The 12,557-nt window shown below is 40.5% G+C and overlaps 1 protein-coding gene across 2 annotated transcripts in view; it reads left to right on the forward strand.

Moving 5' to 3' along the window:
• The window catches only part of lgr4 (leucine-rich repeat containing G protein-coupled receptor 4), a 36,526-nt gene extending 24,256 nt beyond the window's left edge, over window positions 1–12,270 (forward strand). For both annotated transcript variants that reach the window (XM_037094670.1, XM_037094671.1), the window contains 13 exons: window positions 1,046–1,117; window positions 2,396–2,464; window positions 3,215–3,286; window positions 3,514–3,585; window positions 3,686–3,754; window positions 3,838–3,909; window positions 4,231–4,296; window positions 4,715–4,786; window positions 5,661–5,732; window positions 5,834–5,959; window positions 6,700–6,797; window positions 7,717–7,770; window positions 7,896–12,270. In XM_037094670.1, coding sequence (XP_036950565.1) covers window positions 1,046–1,117; window positions 2,396–2,464; window positions 3,215–3,286; window positions 3,514–3,585; window positions 3,686–3,754; window positions 3,838–3,909; window positions 4,231–4,296; window positions 4,715–4,786; window positions 5,661–5,732; window positions 5,834–5,959; window positions 6,700–6,797; window positions 7,717–7,770; window positions 7,896–9,304 — 2,323 coding nt within the window. In that variant the 3' untranslated portion in view covers window positions 9,305–12,270. The remainder of the gene's footprint in view (window positions 1–1,045; window positions 1,118–2,395; window positions 2,465–3,214; window positions 3,287–3,513; window positions 3,586–3,685; window positions 3,755–3,837; window positions 3,910–4,230; window positions 4,297–4,714; window positions 4,787–5,660; window positions 5,733–5,833; window positions 5,960–6,699; window positions 6,798–7,716; window positions 7,771–7,895) is intronic.
• Window positions 12,271–12,557: the final 287 nt, after the last annotated feature.

A 12,557-nucleotide genomic window follows, 5' to 3' on the forward strand; every position in this document is an offset into this window, starting at 1 on the left:
GCGTTAAGTAGATGAGGATATTTGTCAAGCTGAATGTCAACACATGCAAATTCTCTGCAGTGTGAAAATTTTAGTTTGATGTCTTTTTTGTTTCTGAGCCATGTTTGTAATGTGTGGCCTGACATTTCTTTTGGTTAATGTTTAGAGATTTATTTTGGTGCCGATATTTGTCTTATTAGGGTTCTGTTAGGGTGCTTCTCTTATCCATCTTGCTCTTTAGATTACATCAAATTAGTAAAATGGCTGTACTGCTAGTGCTCCCTTCTAAATTGAAGAAGCTGTATTTCCTATCCCGCCGTTCATATATCTTCTGCATTTTTCTGTCACCACAAATCAACGCAAAGCACCTCTCCTTGTGTTCTGCTCGAGCTCTCACTGTATCCTCCAAGCGACTACAAATCAGATTCCAAACACAAACATGCTGTCGTATTTATTTCTACAGCTTACAGTTAATCAGTCAACAAAACGGGATGCTATTCATGCCCTGCTGTGTTTTTTGCATGCAAGCACTTTTGCAGTGAAATGTGCCATTGAGGTTTGAATTTGAATGTTAATGACACTTGAAAAAAGTCACTCAGCTCTGAGAATTAATGTAAAATCAAGATTATCTTGTTGTGAATGCATGGCAGGAAATGCTAAACCCTCCTATGAGAGGAACTTGTACAAATACTTGGTGCGCTACAAATCTGAGGGATTGTTCCAAACATATTTTTTTTTCCTTTTTTTACTGCTTCTGTTATACATTCACACAAACACACACACAAGCAGACGCATACTGGCATACACACACGTTGAGTGGTATTGCTGCGGGGTTAGTATAAACACATAGGGATAAACAGGAAGAAAAGACGTTGAATCTATTTGGCGAGGTAAGCCTTCTGCATATACAGATAGAGTACAGGCACCTGATTCTGAAATCACACTGACATTAAAAATGACTCGTGGAACATCTAACAAAAGACCGGATGAATGTGAAAGATTATTTTATATCCATCTTAGAATGAGAACCACATAGATGTTTGTAAAACTGCTTTTGCTTTTCCAGGCATCTTCACAACAACAGAATTAAGGAGATAGGAGACAACTGTTTTGCTGGGCTGGTGAACCTGGAGACTCTGTAAGTGCGCAGTTATACAGTAATTGACGTGTGTGAGTTCGCTGGTGTTTGTGTGTGCTAACAGCTCCCCCACCCACCCCTGCTCCAGTCCTCCAGACATCATTGTGTCCACTTCCTCCTTTAATTGCTCTAGGATAAATAGAGCAAAGTACATGATGCTTATCATATCTGCCCTCCCACTGTTCACTTCCTCCTGCCACACAGCCATGAAAAATCTTTCAGTGACAGCCTTACCTAATGGCAAGCAGCTACTGTAAAACACACAGACATTCACAGGAGACCAGGGATGTCCTGATGCTGTCCTGTTTTTGTTTTTAAATCTCAGTATAATGCATTAAGAATGAAGTATCAGCTGGTACTCAGGCAGACCCAGTGTTTACTTCTTCTTGTATAATAACACAGCAAAGGGGACACATTGCTATGAACAAGTAAATGCAGTGATGCAGTTCTGGGTTACAGCCTTTCTGCAGTGTTTCCAATGGATCTGTTCTGTTGTGTTCTGGACGATTGTTAAGGAATTAGATGCATGCTTTATATCTATAAAATAAACAAAATAGTGAAGTTCAAATGCAGCAGCATCTGTGAAGCATCCATCATGTTCTTTCAAACCAAAGCATATAACCTAACCCTGTTTTGCTTTCAGTGCTGACATTTTAAATGTCTGCTGGTCTGCTTTTTATTTGCTTGTCCTGAACGGCAACTGTTTGGCACTTAGTCGGTTAAATGAAAATGCATCATTTATGACATTAATTATGCAAAAAAACCAAACAAACATGCACCTTTTTCTGTTGTTCAAATGTGTGGATTTGCTACTTTTCTCTGTTTCATGTCATTTAAAATTGAATGCATTTTGGTGATTAGCTATAACTTCAGAAAACAGAAAGAGCACTGTGAAGAATAATACTTCTAGTTTTGACATTTCATAGATCAGAAAACTTAGGATTTTTTTTTTTTTAAAGTCAAGCACTAGCCCTGTGGTTTAGTTGTATGCAGCTGAAAGATAAGTTTTAGTATTTTAGAGTATCGGTATGTGTTTTGTTTTTCTTTTTTTTGAAGAGGGCCTGATTCTATAAACTAATCGAACCAAGGATCAGTTTTTAGGATTTAGTTATTTTGTCTCCCTAGTTTTTGGTATGTGTAATTTGGTGTTGAGAGCAGTTACAAAGAGAACCAAATACTACAACACTCCTACTAGTAATGCTTAATCGTCTACTTTTATGTTTGAATTTGTGATTAATTAGTGAGCTTGAATTCCTGTGTCTTCCTGTCTCGTTCTAGAGATCTTAACTTCAACAACCTGATGGTATTTCCTAAAGCAATAGAGGCCCTGCCTAAACTGAAAGAACTGTGAGTATATTGTAATATTTCTCCTCCATGAAAGTAATAGTTTGTACTAAAATAAAAGTCAGGGACCTGATAAATATCTGACAAAGTAGCTGTGAACTAAACAAGAGACAACTTCAGCACACGTGCCAAGTGGCAAAGCTATTTTAACCTACTATCAATCTTTGTGAGTGTCAGTGAATTGTTAAAATAAAAATCTTGAGTGGTTAAAAACTTCATACGGACACATACAGGTTTTAAGGGGAGTTATTTCCTATAATAACAATTTTATTATTAAATTATTGTTTTTCTGACGTATGTAATGAAGTGTAATGTGATGATGAAACAAAACTACATTTGCTGAAGTATTTTGCAACAATTTTCAACATTTGTGAGATTTGTTTTGAAAGCCAAAAAAAACACAAGTCATACTTCCCAGTCCTCCTGATGAACATGTTAATTATGTAATGAAGAATTATTTAAAATCAATTGACAGATCTTTTTTTTTTTCTGTGGCAGACAGTGAGAGTTAATGTCTTTTATTTGTGCCTGATGTGGTTGAGCTGTCTTTGTCTTTTGTATCATTTCTTTTTCAGGTTTTTAAACAGTTAACAAAATATTTTACTGTAAAGGTTTATAGTCGCCACTTGCAACTTTATAATGGCCATCTGAACAATGGTGGTTTTGAATCTGTCTACCTAAAATACTCCTATGTCAGGTTTCACATTGAACAAAGTGTTTTCCGCCCTTTCCTCTTTGACCTTCTACCTGCAGTGGGTTTCACAGCAACGATATTGCTTCCATACCTGAAGGGGCCTTCCATAACAACCCCCTGCTGCGAACCATGTAAGGTCAAACTCCCTCTCTGATTTACTACTAGACACTACTTACAAATAGACCTAGCACACTAATAACTCAAATTTGTAGTGTGTGCAGTTTACAACATGCTCTCTGAGAAGCACACATACTGTATTAGCTGAGTTACGCTTCAGTAGTTGAATGTCCAGAAGATGGTGCCATTCTTGCAAAGTAAATCTTTTTGAACCCCCCCTCCCCCCCCCCCGTCTGCTTAGACATCTCTATGACAACCCCCTGTCATTCGTGGGTGCTTCAGCTTTCCAGAACCTGTCTGACCTGCATTCACTGTAAGTCCTACTGACACAAAAGCCATTGAAGTTTGTTTGTTTCATCTAACTCACACCTCGATGTTTAAGATCTTACTTTTTGTCACCATGTGTGTTTCAGGATGTTGCGAGGGGCCAGCATGATGCAGGACTTCCCCATCCTCACGTGGACTAATAACCTTGAGAGTCTGTGAGTGAACTTTGATGCCGCATCTGTTCCTGCTTGTGTTTTTGTGTGTCTCAGAAGTGACTGATTTGGTTTTTAATTTCCAGGACCCTGTCAGGAACCAAGATATCGTCCATCCCTGCTGATCTTTGTGAGGATCTCAAGTTGCTTCGAACACTGTAGGAGACTTTTCCTTTCCTGTTATCTTCAGCAGTCTACTTAAAACGTATCTTAACACATCTTAATCTGATATCACCTTCCTGAGATTTAAGAATGTTAGCATCTTAGCAGGACAGTAAAAAGTATTTCAGTGTAGCCTGATGGGCAGTTTATGGTTTTAACACTGTCACAGACAGAATTTAGAGCCACCTTTGTGCTAAAAATTGGCATTTTAAAAAAACTGTATAAGCGTAATAAAGTAATAAAGTAATTGTTTATTGACCAGTGAGGCTTCTTTTGATATCACCATCTAATTGTTGCTGTTCATTTTCCTCCATCAGAGACCTGTCCTACAATGAGATCAAGGAGTTACCGGCCCTGCAGGGATGTGTCCAACTGCAGGAGATGTGAGTGTTGAATTTACAAGTCGTACAAGTCATTTGAATCATTGCAAATAACGATGGTAAAGCTTAAAAAATGGATCCTATCTTGAGAACTGGAGCTTACAATGTAACAACAACACATAGTAATGGCATTCAGTAGAGCACATACCTCCACAAAGGCCCAGCAGTTCAACCACAGCCACACCAAAAGTTAATCGGATCTATTCTGGGCTGAGACCCATCCTCCAGCCAAGTTTTGTGAAAATCTGTTCAATGATTTTTGTGTAATGCTGCTGACAACCCAACCAAAGTACAGACACAAGTGAAATGAAAATAGAACATCCTTGACAGAGCTAATAGTGTTATAAGTAACAACAACATTGATAATGAAGGTGATTATTTGCTTGTTTATAACCTGTAATTTCTTGTTTCCAACCGACAGAAGCTTTCAGCACAACCATATTCAGCAAATTGATAGGGACACTTTCCAAGGTCTCTCTGCTCTCCGTTTACTGTAAGTCCATTCAGTTACACACATACTATCAGTCACACACGCTCATACTGCATTTTCCACCAAAATTAGCAAGTCGACACAGGTTTTTTTAAACGTGTATTGACCCCATTCCCACTTCCTGCAGGCAAGGCAGCCCATCTGTAATTTTTAACTGAAATTTTATGTTATACTCCACTTACATATGTGACTGATGTGCCAGAAACGGTTGTAACAGAAGAGAAAACAACAATAGACCCTTTGTGAAAGATGTAGCTGTAAAATGGTGGATAAAAACTTTTGAGCATCACAGCCCCCGTGAAATGACTTATTTCACAATTTAAGCCATTCGGTCCAACAACATTTCAAAAGTCTAGAAGATCGTATGATAAACTTATTTTATTACCTTCAAGTAAGGCGGGCACTAAACCAGAAGTTAGCCTGCTTGGGTGGAGAACCAGGTATTTTCATGGCTGGGAAGTCAAGTTTTTGGCTTCAACACCACACCAGAAGCTTTCATAGGAACAAACATTGCTATGCCTCCAACGCTATATCTGGTAATAAAACATACTTGGATAGACGCAACCCAAATTCCTTCCAGATTTATGCACAACCACTGGATGCTGAAACTGCGCCCCTTCGTGCAGCGGAATTTAGCATGTTCATCCGGGTTTTACCTTTAGATCAAAGCTGAGCCGAGGTGATAAAAACCTGGGTCTGCTGCGGAGTCAATTGACTCGGGTGTAAATGCAGAGTCAACACATTCCCGTTGTTTATTTGTCACACACACTCAGTAAAACATATTTAGTCACACACACTCTGTCACACACAGTGGATGCAGTAAAAACTGATGTTTATTTTCTGTATTGTGAGGACATTTTGTTGTGATTTTCCACAGAGACTTGAGTAGAAATGAAATCAGAGTCATCCACAGAGATGCTTTCCTCACCGTCACCGCACTCACCAACCTGTGAGTATGATAGCACCACCCATCATGATTGAGTACAGAAGTCCAGTTACGTGTCATTATTTGGTTTGACTGTTTTGTACTGAATCTCTCACTGTTTGCAGAGATCTGAGTATGAACTCTCTGACTGTGATTCCAACGACTGGACTGAGCGCACTCAGTCAGTTGAAGCTCTCAGGGAACCCGCAGATGAAAAATGTGCTGACTGCAAAAAATCTGCCCAAACTCAGGTGGGAAAGAACGTCTGTTGAGGAGAGAAGGTAGAAACATTTAACATTGGCTGGTTTTGTGGACACTGGCAACTGCAACGTCTCGGGTTTGATTCCGGCTGGGGACACTCTTGCTTGTGATCCTCCACCTCGTTCTCCCTCCCTATTTAGTCAGCTCCATACTAAAAAGTAGGAAAACATCTAACCTTACGTATTTTTCATTAAAAGTCTTTACTAGCCCTAAATGTCTTTATATATTTTACATAAATACCTGTATTCATCACAGAAAGATACTTTACAGGGAAGTTTCTCTCAATCATAACAATGTCTGAGTGTGCGGGTTCTTGCATTGAAAACACACTTGCTGTAACCCAAAGAGGTCAAGCAGTCCAAAATGGAGATGCCGTGTTACATAACCTAAAACCAAGCAGTTTTATTAATAAACCTGACCAATCCTGTAGAGAACTTAAAGTGTACATGTCATTCTCTGTCTGCTGTGATTTCATGTGTGTGACAGAAAAACAGAAACAAACTCCACCTCTTCTCCCCCGTTTAATGAGAAATCCAGCTGAATCTGTTTTCTCTTCAATTGTGGACACTATGGAAACATCCAAATATTAGGGCCAAATATTTGCAGACAAACACATTATTTATACTTCTCCCAGTACGGTATTGAGAATCTGGACCATCTGTATTATTATTAACAGAGAACCTCAACAGGATGTTCACAGCCGTTTTAAACGATTGTTGTTTGTTTGTAGGTCCATTTCGGTCCCGTACGCCTACCAGTGCTGTGCATTTGTTGGATGTGACTCAATGACGAGTTCTTCTGAGGAAAGTGACATAAAGAAATCTACAGGTGGGAATTCTGCGGCCAGCCTTTATTCTTTGAACAGCTGACATGTTAGCTCAACATTTTTTGTTGTTTTATATGTGTAATGGCAACAAAAAGTATTTTTTTTATTCCCACAGCAGATGTAATAATTCATAATTTAAGTCACTTTAGGATTAGCCTGCATGCTTTGTTGTAACTTTTGACAGTTGAAATAACTTGAACTAAACAACTAACTTTTCATGAAACATCAAAGTTCAAAGAAATGTGCATTTAAGAAAAAAATGAATAACCACACTTTTATATTCAAATTGTAGTACAGTTTCCTCTCTGCAAGTTTTTTGTATATAAATTACTGTTTATGGTATTTACATAAAATTTCTGTTTAAATGCACATAATGAAGAATTGGCAACCTGTCATTGATACTCAAATTTATGTTAGCGTATAACCACAGTTATCACTTACTGCCTCTAACTGTAGTTGCCCTTAGCTGGTTTGCTTAGTTAGCCATGTAGCTAGTGGCTCAGACTGGTAGCCCAGGAACCAGGGGAGTGTCACTGTTAACGCCTTGTGCGTAAGAGCGAACTAGGCCTGGGCTCGCTGGTTAGCATGCTAACTTCATTGGGTATCTCTGCAATGCAATACATATTCATCATAACGTCCAAATAATTATTGATTCATAGTTCTATTGATAATTTTCATATTTTCACAGTTTTTAACAGAAATTATTTCATAAAGCCCTTTCAGCACCCTGGTATAGTAGCAGAAAATTACTTTAAGGTTCTGGAAGATCTCATGCTTGTTTTTGACTGTAGATTCACTTAAATATCGTTAATTGTTATATAGCAGGAAAAAGAATTTGGAAAGTCAAATAAAAGCCTTGGACAGTTACTGATGACTGTATACATATGACAACTTGATTGATTTCACATTATTTATTTTCAGGTGGGGAGGATGTGGAAAGAATCTCAATGATTATGCATTGCTCTCCTTCACCAGGTAAGCATTAAACAGCTGTTGACATCTTTCATTATGTGTCTGTTTATTTTGACCAGTGTTAAAGTGTTAAAGAGCTTGAAAACATCTAAAAACCAAATCACTAAATAAAGTGTTTCTGCCTTCAGGAGCCTTCAAGCCTTGTGAGCACTTGTTGGGTAACTGGATGATCCGTCTCACAGTCTGGTTCATCTGCCTGGTGTCGCTGGTCTTTAACAGCTTGGTGCTCGTGGCCACCTTCTCCCCCACACACCAAGCTGCAGGCCACTCGCACTCCTTCACCCCGTCACTCTCTCCAGCCAGGCTGCTGATGGGGCTGCTGGCCCTGGCCAACCTGCTCACAGGCCTGTATGTCGGCGTGCTGACTGTGCTCGATGTTGCTACTTGGGGCTCCTTTGCTGAGTTCGGTGTGTGGTGGGAGATGGGGCCTGGCTGTCAAATCACTGGAGCGCTGGCCGTCTTCTCATCAGAGTGGGCTGTCTTGTTACTGTCACTGGCTGCCGTGGAGCGCAGTGTGGCTGTGCGGACGATTCTCGGGAAGGTTATGATGTCACCCAGGAGGAATGGCGGCAGCTACCGCGGGTGCTGGAGGGGAGATCGGCGCTTCAGCCTGGCTGCAGGACTACTGGGGCTGCTAGCTGCTGCTGGAGCCTGCCTGCCTCTCCTTACGTCCAGTGACCAGTCGGCCTCTCCGCTCTGCCTGCCTTTTGCTGGTGGTGAGAGTCCAGCTCTGAGTGTTACAGTCGTTCTGGTGCTGCTGAACGCGCTGGCCTACCTGTTCACTGCAGCTGTCTACACCCAGCTGTACTGCCACCTGGGCAGGGTGGAGCTGGCAGATCCAGAGCAGACGGGTGCCCTAAGACATGTAGCCTGGCTCATCTTTACCAACTGCATCTTCTTCTGCCCCGTTGCCGCCTTCTCCTTCGCCCCTCTCTTGACTGGCTCTACAGCCGGCGGCCCGGAGATCGCCAAGTCTGTCACCCTAATTTTTTTCCCGCTGCCTGCGTGCCTGAACCCAGTGCTGTACGTCTTCTTCAGCCCGGCCTTCAGAGAGGACTGGCTGAGACTGCGTGGCCGTGGAGGTTTGAGCAGGGAAGTGAAGGCTGGTACGGAAAGTCATGAGGACGATGGAGGCGGAGGGTCGGAGCTCACGGATGGAGGCTCCTCCACCCATGTGGGCTTTGACTGTGGGGTTTACTCGCAGCTCTGTGGAGAGACAGTTGTTTGTGAGCAGTGTGAGGCTGCACTGCATGCCAGGACCTGCTCTTCTCCCTCATCCTCCACAGTCTGTAGACACTTGGTGAAGTCTCATAGCTGTCCCACCCTCCTGGTGGGAGCTGCAGTCTGCCAGCGCACCGATGGGTTTTGGGCAGACAGCGGCACGCCCTCTGCTCAGTCCGAGTATGCAGATGAGGGGGACTCATTTGTGTCGGACAGCTCAGACCAGGTTCAGGCCTGTGGCAGGGCCTGCTTCTGTCAGAGCAGAGGCCTTCCTCTGGTACACTACTCATACAACATACCTCGAGTCAAGGACTAAGGACGCTTCAGAGTGCCAGTACGTCTGTATGCACAGATCTCTGTCATGTGAATTTAGATGCTACAAGAAAACATTTTTATATCAAACGAGAACATGTGCCAACTACCCTACTAAAAGACTATTCAGCGAGCACTTATATTTGTAATTACTGAGTAAACAGAGATGCAACCAATCATTTAAAGGGAACTTGGAATGCTTTTTGAACTTAGGCAACATTTCCAAGTGAGCTGAACTGAGCACATCGTGTCACAAACTGGTCGACAAAGGATCTCGCAAAGGAAAATCTTGCCACCAGTGCCTGCCTCTTGCTTTCAGTTTGATTTCAGGATGTTGCAGTCAAAGAATTTGCGATTTTCTGTTTCACCTGTACTTATAAGCTTTTTTCATTTTAAATTGTTAGACATGTTGTCCTTTTTTAAAACTTCTTCACTGCAACTGTTGATTTTATACTTTGATTTTTTTGTTTCTTTTTTTACATAAATGTAGCAAATGTAATAATCAGCCTAGACTTTTCTGTGTGAATGTAACTTCCATGTGGTCCTCACCCACCAGGGGGGAATAATGTAACATCAGCAATAACTTCTGCCCCCACTTGCCTGTGACCGTAATCCACCGGCGTGAGAATGGTATAAGTAAATTGCAGTCTATAATAAACACTTCTTTGCTTTAAGTCACTAAGACAAAAAATGTGATAAAAGTAGCAGATATCACTGTTTTAGCAACAACTATGCTTGGTGGTGGTGAAACATTGTTATTTATTGTTTGAGCAGCAGGAGTGTCCGGGTAGAGACGATTTCAGGTGTACGAACGGTGGCCTTTGAATGATAACAATATAAACTAAGCATTCACCAAAACAACAGCAGCTCTCTAAGTTTAACTTTTCATAAAGACCACACTGGTTTGGTCATTATTTTCATTAGTCTGGAGAATTATTCCAGTTATTTTAAATCTAGGCCTTATTTTTTGAGTTTTTGCCATCAGGCTGTGTGATTAGGATCCAACTTTTTATTTCCTAACCGCAGAGCCGCAATGTTCCGTTTGTCAGAGGGCCAAGAGACAAATCAAACCCAACAAACAGAAAACTTTTTTTTGGCTGACAGAACAATTGTTGGCTCATTGCTCTGTTGAACACAACGTGTTTTTGTTTGGTGTAATCTGTTTTAAATTAGAGTATCCTGTGATTAAAAGTATTAATTCCAGTCATCACATCAAAAAGTACAAAGGAATTGTTTGATATTTTCGGAAATGTGCTTAAATGTTCTTGAAGCTCACTTGCACTTAACTCTGTATGCTTAGTGTGAAGCTACAGACAGCTGCTCGTTGTCTGAGATTAGCAAACAGACTGGAGGAGGAGGGAAACAGCTAACCTGTTTAATCTATTCAAAACCTGAAGGATTAAACAAACGAGATATCATGTGGTGATCAGTGAGCTTTAGATGTGCTGGTGGGTGGATTAAGTCACTTTTGGACTGTCGGACTGTTTCCCATGGGGCTCAGACTTGATGCTAAGCTAAGTTAACTGCTGTAGTTAACTGTAGCTCCATAATTAGCATACAGATCAAGTTGGATCGTTAATCTTATCTAACTGGGCACGAGGCTTTGGTTTCATTTCGCCCCACAAATCGTAGATAATAACTGTAGTTGTAAGGACTATAATTGCTGTAATGATAATAATGATATTAATAATAGCAGAATTTGGTTCGATTCTTATCAATCGGGAAAGCCAAAACAAGAAACCAACTGTACTCATGCCAGTTGATCTTATGAGAAGAGTAATGGCTGACGTACGATTCTGGTTGATTTTAAACACAATCTGGCTCGTAAGCAACAAGTTAAACACATGAAAGCCTTCCAAGTCAAACACGTGAATGTAATCCCACTCTTCCACTTCTTCCAATTTAAATGTGAAGGCAGCACAAGACTGGCAGCCAGCTGAGTCAACAAGTAAAAGTACACGCGGAGCCAAAAAGTATGAAACGGAGCATTATAATGGAAATGTGGGTGATCGTTATTCAACCACAGATATTTAAAGACAAGTATCTGCAGTTTTTCGTGTTTGCGTGCTATGTGGGCAGTCTGTGTACCTGTCAAGGTTCTTGGAGCTCTACAGTGAACTAATTGTCCAAATTATAACCAGAATAAATCGGCATGAAAGCAGTAGAATAAGGCCTATGATTTGAAATAATAAGAATTATCTTTAATTCACTGCCTCCAGAGTGACTCAAACATGTTGCTCTTCTGCTCTCTTTACTTCTGCTGTCTCCTGTATAACCCTGTTTTATTTTACAGCTCATCAGAAGAGCATTATTGTATTGTAAAGGACATAATGCAGATCTCTTCCCACCCCGAGAGCTGACCTGAGTGAGACTGTGTGACGAGGGATTGACTGATGTTCGGTGTGCTGGAGCGTGACTGCACACAGTAAAGGTGGATACACCCTTGGTGCATGTATCCACAAGTGCACGTCATGTGAGTGCTCAGGAATTTAGGCGATGTAGAGAAACGTTTCCTTCCACCAGCGAGACATTCTCGTGTCCTCGTAATGCACCATTTAATTTTAATCTTTTGGGTTTTATTATCTGTATTCATGCAGGCGTTGTCTCGACTGGGTGTGTCAATACTTGCACCAACCAAAATGTCCGTTGATTGTCTGAGATGTCTGATGTCCCATCTGGTGAAAATGTACAAAAGTCCTTAAGTAGTTTGGTTTCTGTTTTTTTTTTTTGTTGTTGTTGTTTCGTTTTTGTATTTGTATGTAAATTATTTGAAAACAAGTAATCAAAAATGGGATGCTAACTAAGGAAGCTACCTCCTCAACTGTAGTGGCTACCAGCAGTGCTTTGTAAATGAAAAGTTTGTTTTTATTTGTTTTTTTTGTTTTTTTTTTTGGTTGTACATCATAATTTTAGATAAGCGCAAATTGTGGGAGGAATCTTATGTACTGTATACTGTGATTTTTTTTTTTTAACCAAACTATAAACTATGAAATGTTTGTTTTTATCTCATATTGGTACAAACACGCAGAAATGATTCAGATTATAAAACAGAATCTCACTTAATTTTCAGTTCAAATTAAATCTTGTTTGTAGTTTTTCATGTGAGATCTCCCAAAGTTGTTTTTATTTCTTCTGTTCAAGTAGAAAATTAATTCTATCAATTGTGAATGAATAAAATTGGAAAACCACACAAACTCTGCTAATTACCTTTGTGTTAAAAACGAAACATTGCAGTCGACTGCATTAGATAGCTTATC

This window comes from Acanthopagrus latus, chromosome 4 (assembly GCF_904848185.1).
Source record: "Acanthopagrus latus isolate v.2019 chromosome 4, fAcaLat1.1, whole genome shotgun sequence".
NCBI lineage: Eukaryota > Metazoa > Chordata > Actinopteri > Spariformes > Sparidae > Acanthopagrus > Acanthopagrus latus.